The sequence below is a fragment of the Martes martes genome, assembly GCF_963455335.1.
Source record: "Martes martes genome assembly, chromosome: 1".
Taxonomy (NCBI): Eukaryota; Metazoa; Chordata; class Mammalia; order Carnivora; family Mustelidae; genus Martes; species Martes martes.
This window is the reverse complement of record NC_137888.1, coordinates 59,713,150-59,740,849: the sequence shown is the minus strand read 5'-3', so window position 1 is coordinate 59,740,849 and position 27,700 is coordinate 59,713,150. Positions and strand designations below refer to the sequence as shown.

The 27,700-nt window shown below is 37.1% G+C and overlaps 1 protein-coding gene across 1 annotated transcript in view; it reads right to left on the bottom strand.

Annotated features, from left to right (window-relative positions):
• Positions 1 to 27,700, bottom strand: part of GRAMD1C (GRAM domain containing 1C) — a 92,454-nt gene that overhangs the window by 58,694 nt on the left and 6,060 nt on the right. Inside the window, exons 3-5 of the mRNA XM_080827014.1 lie at positions 11,033 to 11,117; positions 2,702 to 2,805; positions 1,997 to 2,092 (exon numbers count right to left, since the gene is read on the bottom strand). Of these exons, the coding sequence (XP_080683140.1) occupies positions 1,997 to 2,092; positions 2,702 to 2,805; positions 11,033 to 11,117 (285 nt within the window). The remainder of the gene's footprint in view (positions 1 to 1,996; positions 2,093 to 2,701; positions 2,806 to 11,032; positions 11,118 to 27,700) is intronic.

Below are 27,700 nucleotides of genomic sequence, written 5' to 3'. Positions count from 1 at the left end.
TGACAGATAAGCAGACAGACAAGTGGGTATGTATGTGTGTATATTATGTAATTATACACACACACACACACACACACACACACACACACACACACACATATATGACGTATACCCTTATTCTGACCATTTAGAGCTTGGAAATAGTGACACTACAATAGCTATGAACACACTGGCTTCTAATACCAGTCTGCCCTGAAAATAAATCAGAACTCTTTGGAGAAATGACTGATTCCAGGGCTGAGGCAGGGAAAGTCTGTAACATGCCAAAAAGCAAGAAAACACTCAAATAATGCTGAGAATAGTCAGATGGACACTGACGGCCTCACATTGGCCAAATTTGGGAGAATTTGAGCATCAAAATAATGATAGTAATGGATCAGAACTCACTGAATAAAACAAGAAACTATGAGAGCATATTGATACAAGTAAGTGAATGCATAAATGTAAAGTCTGACAAGGAATCATATATTTACATAGTTTCAAAGTAGCTTGCCACAGAATATTATTACAAAAGAAAATGGACTAGTTTTAGAGTAAAGTCTTGTAAACACCATCTTAATCACGTAATCCAAGTGAATATCACCAGTACTAGTAGAAAATGAAATCATGGGTCATCTGATAGGATGGAAATGAAACAGAGCATCACTTTGAACAGAGCACGTTCAGTGGAAAGAACAGAGCATCACTTTCATGTCATTTCTGCCAAAATTTCATAACCCAAGTTAAATTACAAGGAAATATCAGACAAACACAATTGAGAGATATCCTACAAAATAACTTCCCTGTAATCTTTAAAAGTGTCAAGCGCACTTTTAGGGACAAAAGTAAAAAAATAAATAAATAAATAAAGACTGAAGGACTATTCCAGAATACAGAGAGTAAAGAGCATGACAACTAAATGTAATTATGTATTTCTAAACTATGTCTACTTGCTATAAAGGATATTACTGGAATAACTGGGGGAGCTGAAGAAGGCCTGAGGACTGAACTGTGGTAATGATCAATGTTAACTTCTTGATATTGATGGTTAGGTTGTTTGTTGGAAATACACGCTAGACTATCTGGGGTGATATCTGGAGTGATGAGGCTTCAGAGTGACAACTTACACTCAAATAGTTCAGAGGGGAAAGTTTTTTGTACTGTACTGGGAAGTATTCTGTAAGCGTAAGATTATTTAAAACAAAAGTAAAATGTAAAGTACATTTGAAAGAAACTACAAGATTTAAAATTATTATAATGATTCAATGTTATAATAATGTTTCTCTTCCCTGCGTCTCCCCCTTCTCTCTCTTTTTCTTTCATTGCTTCCCTTCCTCCCTTCCTCCTCCTTCCCTCTCCTTCTTCTCCATGTTTGCCTTCTTTTACTCCCTTCTTCCTTTTTCTTTCTCAGCATTATGCTTCTAATGTCACACACAGAGCCCTAATCAATCTTCCAGGTGGTTTCAGAAAGATTCTTCATATATCCCCACTAAAAAGTAGCAGATATTGTAGGTAAATAATAAAAATGATGACAGTTAAAGATAACTACCATCCTAAAAAAATATTATAGTGATTATGTGTTTACTTATATGCTACCCCAAATCTCTCTGTTCACCAGAACAATTTGTTTTTATTAGTTGCTTCTGTGCAGGTATTATTGACTAAATAATATCATGAAATTATTAGGGTATTCAGAAATAATGATGTTTTACTAATGCTTACCTTGCCTATCTCTTATAATGAAGAAGTGAAAAATATGGGAAAAAGTTCTCTGTGAACTATAAAGCACAAAAAATGTTAGCAGAGTTAATAAAAAAATGTTGATTACATGTTGAAAAAAATGTTAGCAATCATTTAATTAGCAAAAAGTATTTAACTATACAGAAATCTAGTATTAAATACGACGTATCTCTACTACAAATTCCTAACTCCAAGAAAAATTACCAACACTGATGTATCAGTTGATGCAGATTTTCTCCACATTATATAATAAAGCAAAGGCAGAAAAGCTTTTCACCTTTTCACCCTCTGTAACAATCTGGATAGCATTTGGGATGAGTCGAGCAGTTTTCTCCTTAGTCATGAAGGTTATGTTCTTTAATGCAATACAAATCTAAACACACAAAAGAATGAAAAATTATTTTATGGATTTTTCAGAAACATGTACAGCACAAAATACCAAGTATTACATCAACCTAATCCAGAATATTCCACTGAAAAACATGAAGGAGTTAATAATAATAAGTACATGCTTTCATTCTCTGAGAAAAACAGGGTAAGCAGTCAGACATTCTCCCCTGTCAATAATTTCCTCCACAGCTCTTATCTCTAAGTTTAGGATAGAGTGTGAAAAGACATGTGGGTGTTCATATTCCATATTAACACATACACACACAAACAAAATTCAGACAGTCTGTCACATAAGACATGATTTTGGCAGTCAAATGGATGTATGTTCAAGCTTTTTTCAACCTGAAATCTCTTTCTCAAACTGTATTAAATATGTACAAATGGAGCTCGATGTACTAAGAAAATAGATTATACGTCAACAGTATATATATTTTATATATATATCTATTACATGCAATACAAGTACAAAATACAAATATAAATATATATAAATTTACTTTGGAATCTTAAGTATATTATTTTTAGGAAGATTGCATATATTTCTACCTATGCAATTATTTGTATCAACAAATCAAATCCAAATACATCTTACTGTAGTTTCCCATCTGAAGATGTTGCTATAGAAACACAGCCAGTTTTCTGAAAGATATAGACGTCCCTGAAGCAAAATGTCCCTCTGAAGAGCACAAGCATAATCTAGATACACAAGAATAAGGAACAGCTTATTCACAAAAATATGGCAACTTTATGATCTCATCCTACTTTAACACACGAAAAGTCATCACTTTTTGTTCATTAGTTTGTTCACTCAATCACTCACTCATTCAGATACTTTGGGCACCATACACCAGATATTTTGCTGGAACTAGCATTACCAAACATGGGCCTTGCCCTCATGGAACAGTCTAGAAGGGAAGGTATACAATAAACAAATACAAAATAAGTATAATGATCAAAGTGTAAAGAAAGCTATGAGAGACTATAACAAACAGGACACAGGTATGAGCGGATTGTGCAGGGAGAGAGTATATCAGAAAAAGTAGTTTTTAAACTAAGAACTAAAGGTCAATAAATGGTCAGCTGGTCCATGAGGAAAGAGCATGTGCGAAGACCCTGTGGTAGAAAGAAAAAGCACACCTGAGCAACTATACAAAGAACTCTGGGCTAGAGAAGCTGCAGAAACTAGATCATGTAAGGTTCACAGGCTAAGGTAGACTGTGAACTTTATAAGAAGCCACTGATGAGGTGTTTTGTTTTGTTTGCCATTGATGAGTTTCAAGCGGAAGGGGCCCGATCAGATGTGTATTATTCAAGACTACTTTCTTCACACTGTGAGAATAGATTCATATAAATGAGTTGAAAGTCCAGGGGAAAACTGATGGTGGCTCAGACCTAGAAATGACAGTATTAAGAAAAAGAAATAGTTCTATTTAACTACTTTACTCAAGTAAATATACTTGAGATATTTAAGAGATAATACTGATGGGAGAGTGATGATTAGACATAGGAAAAGGGTGAGGAAGGGGACAATAATTACTCCAAAAATTGTATAGATTTTAAGTTAGTTTCAAAGTTGATCCTCTCTGCCTCAGCACTAAAATCCAGCAAAATCAGGAGTGTTCTGGTAAATGCCACTATCCACCAGTAAGTTAATACCATGATTTAGATTTGGCTCTTTGGCTAATGTAAACAGTATGGCTAAATTATCAGTAATTCAAGATATAAAGGGGTGCTGTTGATGGAGTTTGGGGATATAGGTGAGGTTCGGTGGGGTGAGCTCTGAAGCTGACAAACAAGAAAGAATTCTTGAGATATCTCTGGTGCAAAATGGTGGTTTATTAAAGCACAGGTACAGGACCGTGGGCAGAAAGACCAGCTGTACTGCGGTTGTGAGGGGTGGCTGATTATATATACTCAGGAGTTGAGGGAAGTAAGGGAAAGCGTTTCAAAAGAACTTTCATATGCTGAAGAGGACCCACCTACAGGATACCTACAAAATACCAGAGGCCATGACCTTGTCAAGTTAAGGTTGTTTTCCCCTCTAGCAGGGTATTAACGTTAAGACAGTTGGGAGATTCCTGGAAGAATGTCACACATGTCCCTCCCCAGGAGTGGGAAGTGGGGGGGTGGGTTGCAGGGTGTCAGCTTTTGTCTTCAGCTTGCCTTCTGCTCCCTCATCACTGTGAGAAGATTTAGTTTAACTGATAAATTTAAAAACTATATAAAGTGATTAACAATTTTAGGAAAATGTCATTGAGGTATAAACCTCAAAATATTTAAATTTAATCATGTTAAATTTCTAAGCAAATACTAAAAATTGAGCAAAGTAATTCGTCTTGCAAAATGTTTCCTTCAGCAGAACAAAACTGAGATGCCCCCAAACAAAAATGCTAGTAAATAATTAAGTAGATTAAGTTACTCATTATGGGTATGCATCTCTAAAACAGGGATTGGCTCAAGGTCACCTTGAGGTGTCCTGAAATTTTTATCTAAGCCACTGAATCATTTTATTAATTTAGTGCTTCTTGCATTTCAGATCAGAAATACTTGGCACACTTATTAAAACACACATTGCTAGGCCCCTCCCCAGAGTTTCTGATTAAATATGTCTGGAGCAGGGTAAAGAGTTTCAAGTCTAACATGATCCCAGGTAACACCAACACCGCTAGCCTGTGGACCACACTATGAGAACCACTGCACCATTTTACATTAACTATGTTCAAAGCTATAGCAACCAACCAGATTATTTTAACTAGAAACTGTTTGACATAGATTGACAGACTTTTTTCAGTGTTTTAAAAAAGGGTTTCCCTGGGGCGACTGGCTGGCTCTGTCAGTTAAGCATCTGACTCTTGATTTTAGCTCAGGTTATGGTCTAAGCGTGGTGGGATAGAGCCCCAAGTCCCATCCTACTCCAAATTCAGCAAGGAGTCTGCTGAAGATGGTCTTTCTCCCTCTCCTTCTATTCCTCCCCCGAACCTCTAGGATAGAGGTTAAAAAGGGGAGGAGGGTAGGAGTCCCAAAACAGATATATTATACTGGAATAAACTATACCTCAGTAAAAATTTTTTTATAAAATGGCTTTCTAGCAATATGGCCCATACAGGAATTGAAAAAAAAATTTTTTTTAAGCCAGGAGATTTTACTTTTATTTCTGTACTCCCAATTTCCCTACTGATAAGCAAACGTGTAATTATCATATCAGAAGGTAATATTCTACCTGATTTGAGTCAAATAACAATCTGATTCATCTAGAATGGAATAAGAAAATGTTTATCAAAAATTGGTCTACGAAAAAAAAAATTGGCCTGTGGATTTTATAACTTTATACTTAGTGACTAGAAAGATAGAATAAAATTAAGTAAATTAACCAAGCAACATAGATCACTTTGATATGTGTGTTAACAGCAACTAACTAGTTATTACATAATCAATTTTGGAACAATTGAATGGCTCCAATTCTTAAAGATTTATTAACTACAACACAACAAAGGTTAGAGTGGAAATATGTACCAAGTGTTATGGAAATACAGATGGAGTGAAAAAGCACCATGTACTTCTAGAGTAAGATTGCACAATAAATAAACAAGATGTCCTACTCATAGTTTTATCAAAGGATTTAGACATCATCTATCCATAAGGGAGATAACAGTGAATTAAAAGAATGTGTTCTTAAACAATCATGTCAGGAAATATACATCCCAAAGTATTCTTTTTTTTTTTTTCCAAAGTATCCTTATCTAGCAGCAATCATCTGTGAGAACACAATAATGCTAACATTGCTTTAAAAAAGACTCTCCAGAGCAACATTTTTAGGATTGCTTTCAGATTTAATATTTAAATTATAAAAGAAACCATTCTTGGGCGCCTGGGTGGCTCAGTGGGTTAAGCCTCTGCCTTCGGTTCAGGTCATGGTCAGTCTCAGGGTCCTGGGATTGAGGATCCAGGCCCACATCGGGCTCTCTGCTCAGCAGGGAGCCTGCTTCCCCCTCTCTCTCTGCCTGCCTCTCTGCCTACTTGTGATCTCTGTCAAATAAATAAAGTCTTAAAAAAAAGAGAGAGAGAAGAAAAGAAACCATTCTCCTTTTTCATTTTTTATTTTTTTTAGAGAGAGTGTGGGCAGGGAGAGGTAGAGGAGAAGAGAGAGAATTCCAAGCAGGCTCCACACCCAGTGTGGAGCCGGAGGTGGGGCTTGATCCTACAACCCCCAGACCATGACTTGAGCCAAATCAAGAGTTGGACACTCAACCAACTGAGCCACGCAGGGGCCACAACCAATCTCCTTTTTTAATACCTTACATTTTTTTGTGTTGTTTGCTTTTTATTGAGACAACTGTAATGGTAAATACAAATTGAAAAAGAAAAAAATCAATTTTCCCTGGTGCAAAAAGGGGAAAAAAAGACTCCTTCTTCACGTCTCTTTGATTATTTTCTGTACAAAATTTGTAAATTCTTTCTTTTTTTTTTTTAATTTATTTATTTGTTAGAGAGAGAGAGCAAGCGAGCACAGGCAGACAGAGTGGCAGGCAGAGGCAGAGGGAGAAGCAGGCTCCCTGCCGAGCAAGGAGCCCGATGTGGGACTCGATCTCACGACGCTAGGATCACGACCTGAGCCGAAGGCAGCCGCTTAACCAACTGAGCCACCCAGGCGTCCCTGTAAATTCTTTCTTGCTCCTTTCAGATATATGTGAATCTTTTTAAAAGCGAAATAAGCCCCTGGACAGTTTTACAACCCAGGAATGTTTTCTTAAGGACCTAGCAGTCACCTCTTTAAAATGTAAACATCAAAAGAGAGAGCACCCTTTCTCCCGGTTTCTGTGATACAGCAGAAGCTTAACTTCAGTGGGCATCTCTCTCCAAGTTGTAAAACTAACTCTTGTCATAAAGATACAAGTTTATTTTTCCTTTCCATAAAGCCAGTTAGTTAAAACAGAGAGTAGCCCCAATTATCAGGTGAATTTATGATAGTAAATTCGATAAATACAATAAATAGTACTATCAGTCCTCTTGAAGACTAGTTATCATTTATCTTTAGAGCATTTGTAAAGGGTTCCAACTGTTTGGTTATTTAAAAAGGTGAGATTTCTGTCTTTCTTCACAATCTCTTTTACAGATTACCTATGATGCAAATCCCATTCCAGTTGAATGCTTATTCAATAATAAAACTGTTCTCTTTCTTTTCTACTTTTGTGGAGTTTTCTGGATGTAGGATATTTTCTTTTTAATTATATTTCCCCAACATAACATTTTCTTTGGCCAGGATTGAGCAAGAAAAAAAGAAGGCACAAATGAATATTAGGAGTGAAAATGTGGACTCCAGCTAAAGCAAATGTTTTTAGAAATATTCTAGGGATAGTTAGTTGTCCTAATCAGGGATTCACACTTGGGATAGGTCAGCTAACAATCAGGACTTTAATTAGGACTATACTCCTTCAGCGGCTACTGTAAGCCCTTCTGTTACCTTTATTAACTGTTTAAAAAGAAATGTTTGGCTAATCAGCATAGTCACATTAGAAAAGGGATTTCATTAATGAAATTAGTGGCTTGTTTATATTGGATGCTACCCATGGGGTCACACTGGTGAAATCAGTTATATAAATATACATGGATTGGTTAAAATCTTTTAGAGATCCTCTTCATCATCATTATTATAAGTACAGAGAATAAGAACCTAGTAAGCTTTCACCCTTAGGTATGGCACTCAAGTGTTATCCTACAATACTACTTCTCAAACTTTAAGTGCATATAAATTACCTGGGAATACTCCTGGAGGAAGATCTGTGTCTTCTCCCTGACACATTTAATTATTCAAGCATTTATATCAATATAGACTGATGGATATTTATTTTATTCTTCAGGTTATAATCCAATATTGTCATTATTGATTTTATTATTGCTCAAATTGTTCTGTCTTTGACCATTGGGAGTTTTTTCAAGTTGGCTCCTTTTTTTTTTTTTTAAGCACTTCCTTATTTTCTGGCACTCGAAGACTATAAGATACTCCACAGTCACTTATCTTGTATTTTTCATTGTCCCAGCCCCAGAATGGACCATTTTTTTCAAGGAGCTCTCATTCACCAGTTGAATGACATCTTGGTTATTCCCAATTATTACTAAACAATCATTAATTAATTAATAAACAATCATGCACAGGACTTTTGTGAACACAGGTTTACAGTTCACTTAAGAAAATAATTAGGATTGAAAAAAAAAGAAAAAAGAAAATAATTAGGATTGGTTAAGCGTATGTGTAACTTTACAAGAAAACGCCAACTTGCCATCCAAAGCAGCTGCTCCAGTTTGCACTCCCACCACTAACAGATGAGAGTCTGCTGAGTAGAGAGCCCAATGTGGGGCTCGATCCCAGAACCCTGGGATCATGACCTGAGCTGAAGGCAGAGGCTTTAATCCACTGAGCCACCCAGGTGCCCCGGTTATATATTCTTTTGAAGAGGGCCAGTCCTGTTCATCTTTAAAAAATCAGATATGGGATTATCAACTATTTTCTCTTGGTCTGTAGCTTAGTGTATTTATATGTGGTATTAATTCTACTTTGTAAAAGTCTGTATTTTCCAAATTTTATAAAATGAACAAGTTTATTGTCTCAGTGAGAGAACACTACAAACTGTAAATTTTTAAAAGCAAATTTACATACTGAAAAATACTTAGAAAAGTTATCTGAACAATTTTAACCAAAATTATATGTAGGTATTACGATTACCAATAATTTTCAATTTTTTTCTTTATATTTTTCTCTATAGCTTTAATGTTTTATAATGAGTATATGTCACTGTATCATCAGACTCTTTCAAGATGGCAATGACAAGTATGATAAATTTTGTAAAGGTTTCTATGAAAAGTATTTAATTTCAAGTGACAAACTGGCAAGAAACATTTGCAACACACATGTAAAATATCTAATTTTTTAAACATCTAACAAGCTACTACAAATTAAGAAAAAGACAAACAACCACCAGAAAAATGGGCAAGTTTATGATGAGAAATGTTCACAGAAGAAGAAATACAAATGGTTTATAGACATATGAATAATGTTCAACCTCCTTTATAATTAAAGAAATGCATATTTAAACAAGGATGAGTACCATTTCTACCCACCAAATTCTACAAAGCAAAGTTCCTGAGGTGTGGGAAACAGGTACTTACATACACTTAATGAAAATGCAAATTGGTGAAGCCTTTTGGAGTAAATTGGCAACAGGAAACTTTTTACATTATTTTTTGAAAGATTCTGTTTATTCATTTGACAGAAAGAGATAGAGACAGTGAGAGAGGAAACACAACCAGGAGGAGAGGGAGAGGGAGAAGCAGAAGCAGATTCCCTGCTGAGCAGGGAGCCTGAGGTGGAGCTCACTCCCAGTCCCAGGACCCCAGGATCATGACCTGAGCCAAGGGCAGATGCCCAGTGACTGAGCCACCCAGGCGCCCCTGGCATCGGTAAACTTTTTAAATGCTCATTACCTTTTTGCCACAACTTAACCTCGTAAAATTTATCATACAATATGTGTGCACATATGTGCCAAAACAAATGTATAAGTTTCAATGTAATATTAGCAGAAATAGTAAAAGACAAGCAGCAAGCAAAATGTCCATCAATAAAGGATTTGTTAAATAAATTATGATACAAAGTTCATTTAGTGGAATACCAGGCAGGCATTGAAAGAATGAAGTGGATCCTTAGGTAATGCTAATAAAAAGAGCTCAAAACAAGGTTCAAAGAGTAAGGCACCGTATGTTCTAATTTAAATTCCGTTAGGGATATATGTATATGCCTCTTGAAATACCTGCAGAAAATGTCTGGAAATATACATAAAAAATCACTAAAAGTGGTTATATAGGCCAGGAAGAATATTGCAGTAGTCTTGGTCAGAAGGACCACTCACTTCCCATTATATGCCCTTATATAGCGTTTGAATATTTTGTCATAAGAATGCACTACTTTCAAAAGTTCTTAGAAGTTGTTTTAATTCATTATAATGATATTTAGGTACTAAGCTGAACTATCTAGAAATTCAGTTACATTTTATGGAATATTGCCCAACAGTACCAGAAATCAGAAATTTCTATGAATAAATGGTTTAAATGAAATAACACTAAAATCTGATTTTTATTTTGATTACAAAAAATCTATATTAAGCTTATATCAAAAATAAAGCACTTTTTATAAGAAAAATGGCTAAATTTTTCCTCTTAAAGTCTATTTCAAACAAAATCTATCTGAAAGATTTCATGAGGGCACCTGACTGGCTCAGCTGGAAGAGTATGTGACTCTTGATCTCAAGGTCATGAATTCGAGTCCCACATTGGGTATAGAGACTACTAAAAGAATACATAAATAAACTTTTAAAGAAATTAAAGTTTACATGAAAATAATATAGCCCTACTTGTGAGCTCTGTTGTCAAATAAATAAATAAATAAAATCTTAAAAAAAAAAAAAGAAAGAAAATAATATAGCCCTAGAAAATTTTATAAAATTGCTCTATAATCTTTTAAGGAATACATTTTTCCAGGGAAAGGTAATATATATTGAACATCAAATTTACAATTTTTCCTACAAAACCATATGAAACAAGCACCAGAAGAAATTGTGACAATAATTTTCTTTTAGTTCTATTTTCTTAGCTAGTACTTTTTTATTTTTTATTTTTTTTATTTGTTGGTACAAAATGGTGGTTTTAAGAAAGCATGGGGACAGGACACATGGAAGTACTTAATATTTTTATGTGAGAAATCACTCCTCCCCAAATTACAACTTAGTTTTACATTGCCTAATATGACACTTATCTTCGAAAGTATTTTCTATCTAGCACAAAGGCTTAAATTTTCTACAAATATTGTCACTTGTCAGTTCTATTTTGATAATGAGGTAGTAAAATTTTTTTACAACTTCCTGTCTTTTTTTACCTGCTATCAGCTTCTCTGTATCAGGTAAATGTGTGAATTGTCTTTTGTATTCCTCATTCCTGTCTTTATAGGTGGAACTCGAAATCTGCAACAATAAAAAGATTAAATTTCAATGCAGTTATAATCTTCATTAGATTAACAGAAATGTAGTCTTTGAAAATAAATTTTAAATGGGCTGTGAATAACATGCTTTTCATGCAACATTTTGTATGTTTTTATATGAAAAACCACATACATAAACATTTCAAAAATCACCAAAAGGAAGCTCCCAGCATGTAGGAGTAAGGAGTTCGACAAATTCTCTCTGCAAAAGCAAAGATACAACTGGAAAAAAAATGTCAAAACATCATCTCAAATTACTGGAAACAGGCATACAATAAACTGAGAAGTATTTGTTCATGAAAATCTACTGAACTTAGGAGCAGCAGAAGTCCGTGGCACCGTTTCCTTGACCAGTTCGCATTACTCTTCCTCCCTCCATCAATAAAGTCAATGTGACAGTTATACAGGCCATGAAAACTAGCAGCTACGCTGACAGAGGTGGCTGAGTTGATTCAGAGTGCAGAGCAGAAAAGCTATGCCCCAAAGTAAAAGGGAAAATTCTGAAGCAGTCCACAAGAGTGTGAGGTTGCAATCTCAACTGGGGCCAGAAACAAGCCCCCTGGCAGATTAGCAGGGGACTTCACAGAGATCTTGGAGGAGAGACAACCATAAATGGGCTTGATAAACTTCCCATGTATTCCTAGCTAAACAGAAGTAGCATGCATGTGTAGCAGAGACTAGAGAACTCCCAAACTAGCCACACATTTGTGGCTACAGAAATAAGTTTTCCTGAGGGAAAACATAAAAATTGAGACAAACTTGAAAATGTCCTGAACAATGAATGCGTTCCCCAACCTATTCACAGATCTCTCAACAGAAGGGAAAAATACTACTGGCTCTGTGCATTCGAGCACAATTTCTTTTTTTTTTTTAATTATTTTATTGACCTATAATGCATTATTTGCCCCAGGGGTACAGGTCTGTGAATCATCAGGCTTACACACTTCACAACACTCACCATATTACACACCCTCCCCAATGTCCATAATGCAACCACCCTCTCCACACCCCTCTTCCCCCCAGCAACCCTCAGTTTGTTTTGTGATATTAAGAGTCTCTTATGGTTTGTCTCCCTCCCGATCCCATCTTGTTTCATTTTTTCCTCCCCTACCCCCCAAAATCTCCCCACTCTGCCTCTCAAATTCTTCATATCAGGAAGATCATATGATAATTGTCTTTCTCTGATTGACTTATTTCACTCAGCATAATACCCTCTAGTTCCATCCATGTCATTGCAAATGGCAAGATTTTGTTTATTTTGATGCCTGCATAGTATTCCATTATATATATATATATATATATATATATATATATATATATATATAACCTCTTCTTTATCCATTCATCTGTTGATGGACATCTAGGTTCTTTCCATAGTTTGGCTATTGTGGACATTGCTGCTATAAACATTCGGGTGCACGTGCCCCTTCAGATCACTACATTTGTATCTTTAGGGTAAACACCCAGTAGTGTGATTGCTGGGTCATAGTGTAGCTCTATTTTCAACTTTCTGAGGAACCTCTGTGCTGTTTTCTAGAGTGGCTACACTTGAGCACAATTTCTGACCAATCACTGGCTGAAATAAGGGATGAGTACTGGGAAGTCAGCCTTAAAAATAACAACAACAACAACAATAAACTGAGCAGAGACTGGACAAACAGATTTCACAGATTTACTCCAGAATAAGTTACTAAACAATCAGAAATCATTGATGATAAACTTTAGGAGTAGAGAGGATGTTATCAGAATCCATGGTTGCTACAATACATCATCTAAATTGTACAATTTTTAACAAAAATTATGAAACATGCAAAGAAACAGAAAAATATGACTCATACTAAAGAAAGAGAAGCAGGCAACAGAGTCTTTCAGGGTCCCCAGATACTAGATTTAGCAGACAAGAACATCAAAGCAGTTATTATAAATATATTCAAACAACTGAAGAGAACCATGCTAAAGAATTAAAGGAAGGGGTGCCTGGGTGGCACAGTCGGTTCAGCATACAACTCTTGGTTTCGGTTCAGGTCATGATCTCAAGGTCCTGGGATCAAGCCCCACACTGGGTTCCACACTCAGCATGGAGTCTGCTTGGGATTCTCTCTCTCCCTCTCCTATTTAATGGAATTAAAATGGTATCCTAAAAAATATCTGACACAAAATTATTACTATTCTATTCTCCTGCCCCTCCGGCTCATGCTGTCTCTCAAATAAATAAAATTAAAAAAAAAAAAAAGAATTAAAGGAAAATATGAAAATAATGATTCAACAACCACAGAATCTCAACAAATACATTTTTAAAATTCTTTTAAGAAAAAAAAAAAGACATTCTGGAGTTGAAAACTACATACACTAAAATAAAAAATCCACCAGAAGAGCTCAACACAAAATTCTATATGGCAGGGAAAGAATCAGCAAACTTAGATTAGCAAAACTTATCTAATTTGAAGAATAGAATGAAAAAGACTATAGAAAGTTTACAGACTCAGAGGTCTGTGAGGCAACATTAATTGATTCAGAATACAGAATAACAGAAGGAAAAGGGAGACAGAAAAACATTTTAAGAAACAATGGTTAAAACTTTCAAAATCTGAGGAAAAACATTAATTGATAGATCAAAGAAACTCAATTAACCAAGAAAAGAGATTCTGGGATACCTGGGTGGCTCAGCTGGTAAGTGTCTGACTCCTGATTTCAGTTCAGGTCATGATGTCATCAGGGTTGTGAGATGGAGCCCCACGTCAGGCTCTACACTCAGCAGAGAGTCTGCTTGAGATTCTCTCCCTCTTCCTGTGTCCCTACCCAACTCTCATGTGTGCTCTCTCTCTTTCTCTAAAATAAATAAATAAACCTTAAAACATACACCTATATATAAAATTAAGAAGATAAAAATTAAAAATAATGAAAATTTAAAAATTTTTTTAAATAAAAAAATAAAGAACTATAGCATAGCTAAATTGTTGAAAGATAAAAGAGCAAGAGAAAACAGCAAGAGAAAAATGACTCATATATACAGGTAAAAACCAGGACAATTGGGGCGCCTGCGTGGCTCAGTGGGTTAAATCCTCTGCCTTCGGCTCGGGTCATGATCCCAAGTCCTGGGATCGAGCCCCGCATCAGCCTCTCTGCTCAGCAGGGAGCCTGCTTCCTCCTCTCTCTCTCTCTGCCTGCCTCTCTGCCTACTTGTGATCTCTGTCAAATAAATAAATAAAATCTTTAAAACACACACACAAAAAACAGGACAGTTAATGGCTGACTTCTCATCATAAACAATGGAGACAACCGATCTGCTTTAAAGAAATGCAAAATGAAGTCCTTTAGCTGCAAAGAAATGTTATAGTATGGTAATTTAAACCCACAGGAAACAATGAAGAGCACCAGAAGTGGAAATATCAAAAGGAATTAAAATGGTATCCTAAAAAATATCTGACACAAAATTATTCTAAAATTAACATGGAAGGGCTCCTTTCATGATAAAAACACTCAGCAAGGAGGCATGAATATGGAGAAACTAGATCACCCACACATTGGTGGGAACATAAAATAGTACAGCAACTCTGGAAACCAGATTGGCGGTTTCTTAAAAACTAGATGTGCAACTATCAATGACCCAGCAATTGTATTCCTGGGCATTTACCCCTAGAGAGGAAAACTTATGTTCACACAAAAACCTGTACATGAACATCTACAGCAGTTTTATTCATCATAGCCCCAGACTGGAGCTAGCCCAGATAGTCTTCAATGGATATATAGTTAAAACTGTGGTACTTCCATACCATGGAATACTACTCAGCATTAAAAAGGAATAAACTGGGGTGCCGGCTGGCTCAGTCAGAAGAGTGTGTGACTCATGATCTCTGGGTCATGAGTTTGAGCCCCACACTGGGTATAGAGACTACTTAAAATAAATTTAAAAAAAAAATATATATATATATACACACACACATACATACATACATTCATACATCAACTTTAAAAAGGAATGAACTCTTGGTACACAAACCAAATTAGATGGATCGCCAGCAAATTATGAGTGAAAATTGAAAAGGTTACATACTGTATGATACCATTTATATAATATTCTTAAAATGACATAATTATAAAAATGGAGAACAGCTTAGTGGTTGACAAGGGTTGAGTAGGGGGCAGGGCACTATAAAAAGGCTCTGTCTATAAAAAGGATTCTTGCTGTGATGAAAATGTTCTGTATCAATGTGGTATCAGCATGTATCAAAGTGGTATGGTACTATACTTTTGCAAGATGTTATCATGGGGGAAAATTGTTTAAAGGGTACAGGTTATCTGTATCATTTCTTTTTTTTTTTTTTTAAGATTTTATTTATTTATTTGAGAGAGAGAGAGCACAAGCAGTGGGAGGGACAGCGGGAGAGAGAGAAGCAGGCTCCCCACTGAACAGGGAGCCCAACCATGGGTCTCAATCCCAGGACTCTGGGATCATGATCTGAGCTGAAGACAGATGCTCAACCAACTGAGGCTCCCAGGTGCCTCTTTCTGTATCATTTCTTATAACTACACGTGAGTCTAAAATTATCTCAAACTAAAAGTAGAAAAAAAAATATGAGAAACTTTGTAGGCTTAGAATAAATGTGTTAATTCTACGTAAGAGGTAGAAATGCTTAAAGTGCTTTTAAAGCTGATTCACAGGTCATTCTCCACATTCTTTTTTAATTTTTTTAATTTAAATTCAATTAACTAACATATAGTGCATTTTTAGTTTTAGAGGTAGAGTTCAGTAATTCATCAGGCTTACATAATACCCAGTGCTTATTACATCACATGCCCTCCTTAATGTCCATCACCCTGTTACCCTATCCCCCCAAACCCTCCCCTCCAGCAACACTGTTTGTTTCCTATAATTAAGAGTCTCCTATGCTTTGTCTCCCTCTCTGATTTCACTTTGTTTTATTTTTCCCTCCCTTCCCCTATGATCCTGTTTTCTTTCTTAAATTCCACATGTGAGTGAGATCATGATAATTATCTTTCTCTGATTGACTTATTTCGCTTAGCATAATAACCTCTAGTTCCACCCATGTTGTTGCAAATAGCAAGATTTCAATTTTTTGATGGCTGAGTAATATTCCATTGTGTATTTATACCACATCATCTTTATCCATTCATCTGTCAATGGACACGTGGCTTCTTTCCATAGTTTGGCTATTGTGGACATTGCTGTTATAAACATTGGGGTGCAGGTGACTCAACTTTTTGAGGAACCTCCATACTGTTTTCCAGAGTGGCTGCACCAGCCTGCATTCCCACCAGCAGTGTAGGAAGGTTCCCCTTTCTCTGCATCCTCGCCAACATCTGTCATTTCCTGACTTGTTAATTTTAGCAATTCCGTGTGAGGTGGTATCTCACTGTGGTTTTGATTTGAATTTCCCTGATGCCAAGTGATGTTGAGCATTTTTTCATGCATCTGTTGGCCATTTGTATCTTCACATCCTTCTACGTTCTCCCTCCAACTGCATATCTTTAGGCCATTTTACTACTCCTTGTTAATAACGACATCATCAGACAAATAACACAAGTAAAATTATTTAATTATTGAGAACAATGTGACTGGTGTAATAGAAACTCACTCTTAGATGTGGCTCATAGGACCAATGTCATGGCTTTTAAGTTCACATCTCATATCTAATAAAAGGTTTTTTGGAAAGGCAGATAAAGAATGCTGGGTTAGAATTTTTGTATTCCTTTAGATTTGGTTTACATGTGCTATTTAAAATTTCTCATTGTTGGGGAGACTGGGTGGTTCAGTCAGTTGAGTGTCTGCCTTCAGCTCAGATAACGATTTTGGGGTCCTGGGAGTGAGCCCCCAGTCAAGCTCCCTGTTCAGTGGGGAGCCTGCTTTTCCCTCTCCTTCTACCTGGCCCCTGCCCCGCTCATTCTCTCTCTCTCTCAAATAAATAAAATCTTTCAAATTTCTTATTATACTAGATAATCAAAAGGATATTCTTAGGATGAAGCCTTAATTAATATCCCAATAACACATTACTGTTTCAGGTATTTTCCATATTCTCTATGTCATTTATTAAATATGTTAATTTATTCATAATTTCTTAGGAGTCATGTTGCTTTTCCAAAATATTTTCCCATGTTGATGCTGTCATCTTTAAAGAAGTACACATGTTTAAAGATTTTATTTATTTGTGGGGGAGGAGGGAGAAAGTAGAGGGGCAAAGGGAGACGTAGAAGCAGACTGCCCACTGAGCAGGGAGCCTGACCCAGGGCTCAATCCCAGGACCCGAAAATCATGACCTGAGCCGAAGACAGATGCTTAACCAGCTGAGCCACCCAGTCGCCCCCAGACTGTACTTTTTTTTTTTTTTTAAAGATTTTATTTATTTATTTGACAGACAGAGGTCACAAGTAGGCAGAGAGGCAGGCAGAGAGAGGAGGAAGCAGGCTCCCCGCTGAGCAGAGAGCCCGATGCGGGGCTCCATCCCAGAACCCTGGGATCATGACCTGAGCTGAAGGCAGAGGCTTAACCCACTGAGCCACCCAGGTGCCCCCAGACTGTACTTTTTAATGTCACTAGTAACCTCTACTTTGCAAATCCAATAATCATTTTTCAGGCCTCACTCTACCTATCACAATAGGTCACTCTGTCCTTAAAAGACATTAATCACTTTGAGAATACCACACTTCCTAAGATTTTATCTCATTAACCAAATCTCAGTTTCTTTTGCTAGTTTCTGCTCTACCACCTAAACATTGGAGAGAGGTTCTAAACATTGGAGAGTCTACTTCTTTTTTTTAATCCATATCTTTCCATTGGTGATCTCATCTAATCTTTATTAATCTGTCTTTAAATACCATCCATACTCAAAGTCTCCCAAATTTACTTCCCTATTCAATCTCTCTCCTGAGATTCAAGTCATAAATCCAATAACCTACTAGACTTTTCTATTTGTATATCATACATGCATCTCCAACTTGATTTTCTCAACCCCCAAAACTACTTCTCTCCTGTCCTTCTCATCTCCTAAGTGATGCTTCCATGCACCTAGTTGCACTGATCTGAAATCTAGGAATCATTATCTTTGACTTTTTTCTTCTTCCTCACTCACCACATCTGACTCCATCAGTAAGCTGTTTGTCAAACAAGCCAGTCTTATTCCTGTCTCTTGTCTGTCCATGGAGCACCACTTCCTTTTCCCCTTCCTCACATGATTCATCTATGTTCTTTTCTTTTCCCTCATACAGGGCTCTCTCAAATGGCACCTCCTCAGAAAAGCTTTTCCAGACCATCTTAATTGAAAATGCTACTCCCTGCCATGTGATTCTCTATACCTTACATTTCTCTATTGTCTTCTTTTACTACCTGACATAACACTACATATTTGCAGGAAAAAAAAAAGAGAGAGAGAGAGAGAGGAGAGAGAGAGAGGCAAACCATAAGGGACTATTAGCTATATAAACTATAGAGAATAAACTAAGGGTTGCTGTAGGGGATGTGGGCAGGGAATGGGCTAAGTGGGTGATAGGTATTAAGGAGGCCACTTGTTGTGATGAGCACTGGGTGCTGTATGTAAGTGATGAATCACTAAATTACCCCTGAAATCAATACCTGTACTATATGTTAACTAGAATTTAAATAAAAGCTTGAAATGAAATACATTACACATTTGGTTATGTGTGTACTATTCATTTTCCAATCAGCTCTAGAATGGCAGAGACACTTAGAACAGACTGATGCAAAGAAGACACTTATATGAATTATTAAATTACTATTCCTGGAATGCCTGCCTGGCTCAGAAGAGCATGTGACTCTTGATCTCAAGATTGTGAGTTCAAGCCTCATGCTAGGTGTAGTAATTACTGAAAATAGGGGTGCCTGGGTGGCTCAGTTGGTTAAGCCTCTGCCTTCGGCTCAGGTCATGATCCCAGGGTCCTGGGATTGAGCCCCGCATTGGGCTCTCCGCTCTGCAGGGAGCCTGCTTCTCCCCTTCTCTCTCTCTGCCTGCCTCTCTACCTAGTTGTGATCTCTGTCTGTCAAATAAATAAACAAAATCTTTAAAAAAAAAAAAAAAGAAATTACTAAAAATAAATAAATAAACTTTTTTGGAAAAGCTATTCCTATCTTAATTCATGTATATCTACCTTTGCCATTTGTTTGATAACAATGTCTCTGCTCATATATTCTTTTCATTTATCCTGTGAGAGACTCACTGTACTTCCTGATTCTGGTCTTTCATCAAAAGTGGAAAATTTTCAGGCATATCTTTTTGAATATTGCCTTTTGCTGATCTTCTGAAACTTCTATTAGATTCATACTGGACTCTACTTTTCTCCTTATTACTTAAGCCATTCTCTTTCAAATTTTTCTATCTTTATCTCTCAGTGGCACAGTGTAACAATTTCCTCCTATACCAGTTTACTGATTTTTCTCTTTAGCTGCTATTTCCCTTGTCCACTGAATTTTTATTTTTTTTTAAATATTATTTATTTGTCAGAGAGAGAGAGTGAGTGAATGAGCACAAGCAGGAGGAATGGCAGGCAGAGGGAGAAGCAGGCTCCCTGCTTAGCAGGGAGCCTGATGCGGGATTAAATCCCAGGACCCTGGGATCATGACCTGAGACAAAGGCAGATGCTTAACTGACTGAGCCACCCAGGTGTCCTTCCACTGAATTATTAAATTATGATTTCAATGACTACATTTTTCATTTCTAGAAATTGTATTTGGTTGTCTCCCAAATCTGCCTGGTGTTTTTAAGAATGTCTTAGCCAGGGGTGCCTGGGTGGCTCAGTCAGTTAAGGGTCTGACTCTTGGTTTCAGCTCAGGTTATGATCTCGGGGCCATGAGATCAAGTCCCATGTTGGGCTCAGAATGCAGCACAGAGTCTGAGTCTCTCTCCCTCTTCTTCTGACCCTCCCCCTGCTCACTCTCTCTCTCTCTAAATTAAAAATAAAATGCTTTACCCATTTATCACATGCTTAATTCCTTCTATTAAGTCTTTATTAATATCCAATGATGGTTTAATAGTCTTTATCTGGTAGTTTTATCTGAAGTTTTGAGGGTGTAATAGTAATATGCTATTTATTGACTCTCCTTCTGCTCACTCATATAGTATTAAATTCCCGTCCCAAAATGTCATGAGAGATGGACTACAGTTGCATATTCTCAGGAAGATGTCCATCCTCTTCCACTCCAAGCACAAGTTTGGGCAGTAAGCTTCCTTATCTTCAAACAGGCAGGTGTGGGTAGACTAGGAATTTCTTTCCTAGTCTACGCTTCACAGAATGTATAACTCTTCGAGAGTCATGGCTTTATAAGGAGTTCCCAGTTCTAATTCATACAAGTCCAAGGCATCATCTCCAATCCCAATGTGGCCATTAAAGCTTTCATGACTGAGACAAATAAACTCCTCAGGGCTGCTCAGCATTAGCTCCTGAGCTTACAACTCTGGTAATCGGTTCCCTCTTCTTTTTTAGCCCTTAGGTATTTCCCTTGCTATTTTGTGAGCCCAGACATTCATTTTAAAAACATGTTTGTAACATTTCATCCGCATTTCTAAGTACTTTGTAGTGGAAGGGCTTTTAAGTTAAATGGTTCTCTTTCTGTATTGCCAGAAACGTTAGTTCCTATTCCCTTATAATTAAATCTGAAAGTATTAAGATATCTAGGTTTTCAAAGAAAATCTATCTATAATTAAATTTTAATTGGATAAAATATGACTTTCAAATCCAACAGAAGTTGGAAAATAAGTTTATTCCTTCCATCAGTTATCAAAGTGAAAGTCTAAAATATCCTTTTTAGCTTCAATAAATCCAAGGTACATTGGGAGAGATTAACATATGATTATAGAAAACACCTCTTCAAAGTTGCCAAAGTATGTTGCAAACATACTAATTAATCCTCTTGGGTTTTGGTTTTTATTGTTATTTAACAGTGCAACATTAATTAATCCTCATGATGTACCTAGCTCAAATCAGGTCTGTGACAACTTTTATCCCCACTTATAAGCAGAAAGCTTACTTGTGAATAACATGACTATGATCATGCTATAAGCCAATGATAAAGTACAGAGTCAAGACTTCTGATTTCTTGTATAATTAGAAAAAAATTGCTTGTGATCTAGAAAAATTCAACTCTAAATATTTTTCTAACAAAACACTAGTATTTATTATTTGTACATATATAATGGTTCAAAATTTAGACTTGCTTTATTCTTGTTTTAGAACAGGGGCACCTGGGTGGCTTAGTCGGGAAGGCATCTGCCTTTGGCTCAAGTCATGATCCCAGGGTCCTGGGATCAAGCCCCACATCAGCCTCCATGCTCAGCAGGGAGTCTGCTTTTCCCTCTCCCTCTGCCCCTCCCCCTGCTCATGTGCTCCCTCTCACTTTCAAGTAAATTTAAAAAATCTTTTAAAAAAATGTTTTAGAACAAAAATTTTTTTAATTTTTATTTTATTTATTTATTTATTGAAAGAGAGAGCATGCAAGTATGGGGGTGAGATGGGGAGATAGAGGGAAAGGAGAGAAAGAATCTTAACCAGGCTCCATGCTAAGTGCAGAGCCCAATGTGGTGCTTAATCTCTCAACTCTGAGGGGCGCCTGGGTGGCTCAGTGGGTTAAAGCCTCTGCCTTCAGCTCAGGTCATGATCTCAGGGTCCTGGGATCGAGCCCGGCATCGGGCTCTCTGCTCAGCAGCGAGCCTGCTTCCCTTCCTCTCTCCCTCTCTGCCTGCCTGTCTGCCTACTTGTGATCTCTATCTGATAAATAAAATCTTTAAAAAAAAAAAAAAATCTCTCAACTCTGAGATCATGACCTTAGCTGAAATCAAGAGTCAGGCATTTAAACAACTGAGGCACCCAGGTGCCCCAGTATGTCATTTTCTAAGCATAAGCAAAAGAAAATCTCAAAGGTTTTTTCTACTCTTAATAGTTACTAGCCCTACATCACAAAAAGAAGTTACATTAAATCAACATGTCTGCTGCAAATCTCTGTAGGCTCTTCCTCTGGGACATTAATCCACCTGGAATACACCATTATTTTAGTGAGGAAAAAATAAAGAGTTTTTGTTTTGTCAGTTTTTAGGGATTTGGTTTTGTTGTTGTCGTTTCTGCTACGTACTTTTGCTAAGAGTTAAAGAGCAAAGGTATTCATATTTATTTGCCATTAAGTTTATTTCAAGGTTTTTTCCCTTTCACATAATTTTTGTCACATTGAGACTTAAAAGTTATTAATAAAACTCATTTCCCACATATGAGGATTAAATATTTTAATTTTAATTTTTTTAATTTTATTTATTTATTTTTAAATATTTTATCTATAGATAGAGTGAGAGAGAGAGAGAGAGAGCGCATAAATCAGGGGCATCTGCGTGGCTCAGTGGGTTAAAGCCTCTGTCTTCAGCTCAGGCCATGATCCCACGGTCCTGGAATCGAGCCCCTGCATTGGGCTTTCTGCTCAGCAGAGAGCCTGCCTCCCCCTCTCTCTCTGCCTGCCTCTCTGCCTACTTGTGATCTCTGTCTGTCAAATAAATAAATAAAATCTTTTAAAAAAATAGTCCTTTAAAATAAAATAAAAAATAAAAAAAGAAAGCATAAAGCAAGGGGAGCAGCAGGCAGAGGGAGAAGCAGGCTCTCCACTGAGCAGGGAGCACAACTCGGGGCTTGATCCCAGGATTCTGAGATCATGACCTGAGAAATACTGTAATTTTTAAATTAAAAAAAGAAAACAAATATAACAATTAAGATTCCTATTTCTATATTACAGGATTGAAATGGAAAATCTGCTGCTGTTGGTCTCACTATCAGGTCTACGGTGATTTAATCAAACTCCTTTTTTTTTTTAAAGATTTTATTTATTTTTTGACAGTGAGAGAGGGAGAGAGAGAGAGCACAAGCAAGGGGAGCAGCAGAGGCAGAGGGAGAAACAGGCTTTCCCCTGAGCAGGGTGTAGGACTTGATCCCAGGACCCTGGGATCATGACCTGAGCCAAAGGCACAGTTAACAGACTGAGCCACCTAGGTGTCTTAATCAAACACCTTTAAATTAAAGTCCTACTGTCAGCTGTTAACTGCCCTGGAATTAAATAAATAAAACTTAAAAAATAAAGTCCTACTGTCAGAAAGACACTCACTAGCCAATCTGTTAAGCAGCACAAGATTAAATGGATACGGTCTAAAAAGAAACCAGCCTCAACAACAACAAAACACCTTTAGTGAACTCTACTTCACTGTCTTGTATCCTTTTGTCAAGTTCTCACAATTTTCTTATTTATGGGGAATCATAAAAATATATTTTCCAATATTACAAATAGGAGGTCCTCTTATCCAGCACTTTTCAACCCTTTTTACCACTCTTAAGGAAAGGTGCTCTCCATGTAACATACTCCCACTATTTATGCCTAGAGTTTTTTATAACTGATATGCAGCTACCAGGAATGTAAATTATGAGCACTTGCTTGCCAAACACCGCCTCCACTCCTCCTCCTCTCATATTGATTCAAGACACACCAATGTTGTAATACTATGGCCCAATCTCTCATTTTATAAGTGAGGCACCTGACAGATTAAACAACATACTCAAGAGCACCACACAGTGTAGTCACCAGGGACAGAGTGTACACTTCATTCCAGATCTTTTGTGCCCAATCTCCAATTCACCCAACGACAATCACACTGCCCTCTAAATTCACTACTGTGGAACAACTGAGTTACCCAGGCCAGAGTATATGAGTAATTCTACACCAGTGATTTTTTCATGTCCCTGGAGCTTACCTCTTTAAATACCAAAACTTTAAAAAGTTATCAATTCCAGTGTCTTCAACAAATGGTGTTGGAAATATTGGACAGCCACACGCAGAAGAATGAAATTGGACCATTTCCTTACACCATACAAAAAAATAGACTCAAAATGAATGAAAGGACTCAATGTGAGCAGGAATCCATCAAAATCCTTGAAAGAACACAGGCAGCAACCTCTTCTACCTCAGCTATAGCAACTTCTTCCTAGAAACATCACCAAAGGCAAGGGAAACAAGAGCAAAAATGAACGATTGGGACTTCATCAAGATCAAAAGCTTTTGCATAGCAAAGGAAACAGTCAACAAAACCAAAAGACACCTGACAAAATGGGAGAAGATATTCACAAATGACATGTCAGATAAAGGGCTAGTATCCAAAATCTATAAAGAACTTAGCAAATTTAACACCCAAAGAACAAAGAATCCAATCAAGAAATGAGCAGAAGACATGAACAGACATTTCGGCAAAGAAGGCATCCAAATGGCCAAAAGACACATGAAAAAGTCCTCAACATCACTCAGCATCAGGGAAATACAAATCAAAACGATTCTATTCTATTCTCACACCAGTCAGAATAGCTAAAATTAACAAGTCAGGAAACGAAAGGTGCTGGCAAGGATACAGAGAAAGGGGAATGCTCCTACATTGTTGGTGGGAATGCAAGCTGGTGCAGCCGCTCTGGAAAACAGCATGGAGGTTCCTCAAAAAGTTTAAAACAGAGCTACACTACCACCCAGTAATTGCACTACTGGGTATTTACCCTAAAGATACAAATTTAGTGTTCCAAAGGAGCATTTGCATCCAAATGTTTATAGCAGCAATGTCCACAATAGCCAAACTATGGAAGAACATAGATGTCCATCAACAGATGAATGGATAAAGAAGATTTGGTATATAAATACAATGGAATACTATGCAGCCATTAAAAGAAACGAAATCTTGCCATTTGCAATGATGTGGATGGAACTAGAGGGTATCATGCGAAGTGAAGTAAGTCAATCAGAGAAAAACAACTATCATATGATCTCTCTGATATGAGAAATCTGAGAGGCAGGGTGGAGGGTCTGATATGAGGAACTTAAGAGGCAGGGCAGGGGGTCATGGGGTTTGGGAGGGAAAAAATGAAACAAAATGGGACTGGGGAGGGAGACAAACCATAAGAGACTCTTAATCTCACAAATCAAACTGAGGGTTGCTGGGTGGGCAGGGATGTGTAGGGTGGCTGGGTTATGGACATTGGGGAGGGTATGTGCTATGGTGAGTGCTGCAAAATGTGTAAGCCTGGTGATTCACAGACCTGTACCCGAGGCAAATAATATATAATATGTTAATATAAAAAGAGTTATCAATTCCTTTTGGTAGAAACCTTCCATAAGTGTAAAAGCACAAATCCAGATTCCTTGGGTATTCCAGTGAACTGGCTCTTGACGTTTTTTCAATTATTTGCTTAACTACCAGGTCATGTGTCTCATGAATATTTTCCTGCCTTGGTACTGGTCTTTCCTGTGTTGATCTGGGCTCCCTCACTGAACACAACCATCTTACTACACTCATTCAATTCCAACTTTACTGCCAGGAGAATGTGAAAACAGCAACAGGGTGGTGTCAGTGGTAGAAGCAGATGGATTTAAAATGGCAGAGAAAAAGTGCATTATTTTGCAGACTTTTTTAACTGTCACTTCTACCAATAACTGTATTATATAAGAGCCAGCTAATCTACATAAACCTTTGGCCTCCACATTAAGAGGCCCACGTTGCTACACTTTTTGAGCTTCTGATGTCATTTCTTCTCATTGTCCATGTGTTATCACCAAATAATTCCCCTATCTCCAATACCCTATTCAACTATAAAATGGGAACCAATTGATTTAGGCTTATAAAAAATATGTCAAAAATATATTAAAGATATTCCAAATGACTACTTGAGGAATTCTCCTCCACAAGATACATAAGCATGACCTTTGATTTAGCTATTCAGGCTCCTTTTGGTTTTGTTTGCTTCTCAGTTCTAATAGTATACTTTCTGGGTAAGTGACCTCCAAAAAGTCAGTAAAACTTTTAAGATGTTGTATTTGTCTTTAACTCTATTCCACGTGGGAGAACTGGGTGGCTCAGTCATTAAGCATCTGCCTTCCGCTCAGGTCATGATCCCAGGGTCCTGGGATCAAGTCCCACATCCGGCTCCTTGCTCAGCAGGAAGCCTACTTCTCCCTCTACCCACAGCTCCCCCTGCTTGCACTCACTTGCTCTCTCTCTCTCTCTCTCTCTCTCTGACAAATAAATAGGTGAAATCTTTAATAAATAAATAAATAAATAAATAAATAAATCTATTCCATGTGAATTCATACAAAAATTCCTCAAAAAAAAAAATATTCCTCAAAGTAAAGTGCTTGTAATCAGCACAGAGACACAAGCTCAGCCAAAGTAGACTTCAAGAATAACCACAGCGACATTTTAGTCCTGTAGATAGCTCTTAGAACTATAAAGGTTTTCCAATCTGTAACGAAGCTACAAAAATCATAGTGCAGAATGGCTAAAACATTATAATAGTCATAAACTTTCTCTGAATGTAACCAAAAGTAATACAATCAATATAGATGACATAATTTTCAGGATGTGTAGTTTTTTGGTATATTTTTTAGCAATTAAACATTTTCCTTAGGATATGGTTTTTAAAAACTTATGTTGAGGGGTCCTGGAGTGGCTCAGCTGGTAAAGCGACTGCCTTCAGCTCAGGTCAAGATCCTGGGGTCCTGGGATCCAGTCCCACATCAGGCTCCCAGCTCCGTGGGAAATCTGCTTCTCCCTCGGACCTTCTCCCCTCTCATGCTCTCTCTCACTTTCTCTCTCTCTCTCAAATAAATAAATAAAATCTTCAAAATCAGCAGTCTTTAAGCTCTCGTCCGAAAAGGATCAAGAGCATGAAAAAATAAATAAATAATAAAAACTTAGTTGCATTTAATAACAGCAACTAAGAAACTGTTATTCATGTTAAGTTTCAATAGCATTTGGGACACCAGGGTGGCTCAGTTGGTTGAGTGTCTGCCTTCGGCTTGGGTCGTGGTCCCAGGGTCCTGGGATCAGACCCTACATTGGGATCCCTGATCCGAGGGGAGCCTGCTTCTCCCTCTCTCTCTCTGTTTCTGTCTCTCATGAATAAATAGATAATATCTTTTTAAAAAAAGTTTCAATAACATTCAAAAACTGAGCTATTAATTATGAACAGAATAATGGTACTTATACTAATCTTTATAACCTGTTAATATCATGTCGTTTTTAGGTTAGTCTAAAATTGTAAGAAATTCTGCTACTGGGGCGCCTGGGTGGCTCAGTTGTTAAGCATCTGCTTTCAGCTCAGGTCATGATTGCAGGGTCCTGGGATCAAGCCAGGCATCGCATCAGGCTCCCTGCTCAGCGGGAAGCCTGCTTCTCCCTCTCTCATGTCTCCTGCTTGTGTTCCCTCTCTCGCTGTGTCTCTCTCTGTCAAATAAATAAATAAAATCTTTAAAAAAAAAAAAAAAAGAAAAGAAAAGAAATTCTGCTACCAAGTATATACCTAATCGTCAAGAGATCAGCTTTCCAATGAATTAATATTGAACTATAAATGCCTTATAATCTTACATAAAGTTCACTTATAGTTGCATTATACCTGATTCTTTCAAATATCTCATAACTGTCATACGAACGGCTAGATTTAGAACGAGACCTTTAAGATAATAAATGCTAGCATTCATATAGCAATAGAAATGTTATTCTTACCAAAAGACTCTGTGCACCTAATCAACAAGCAGGA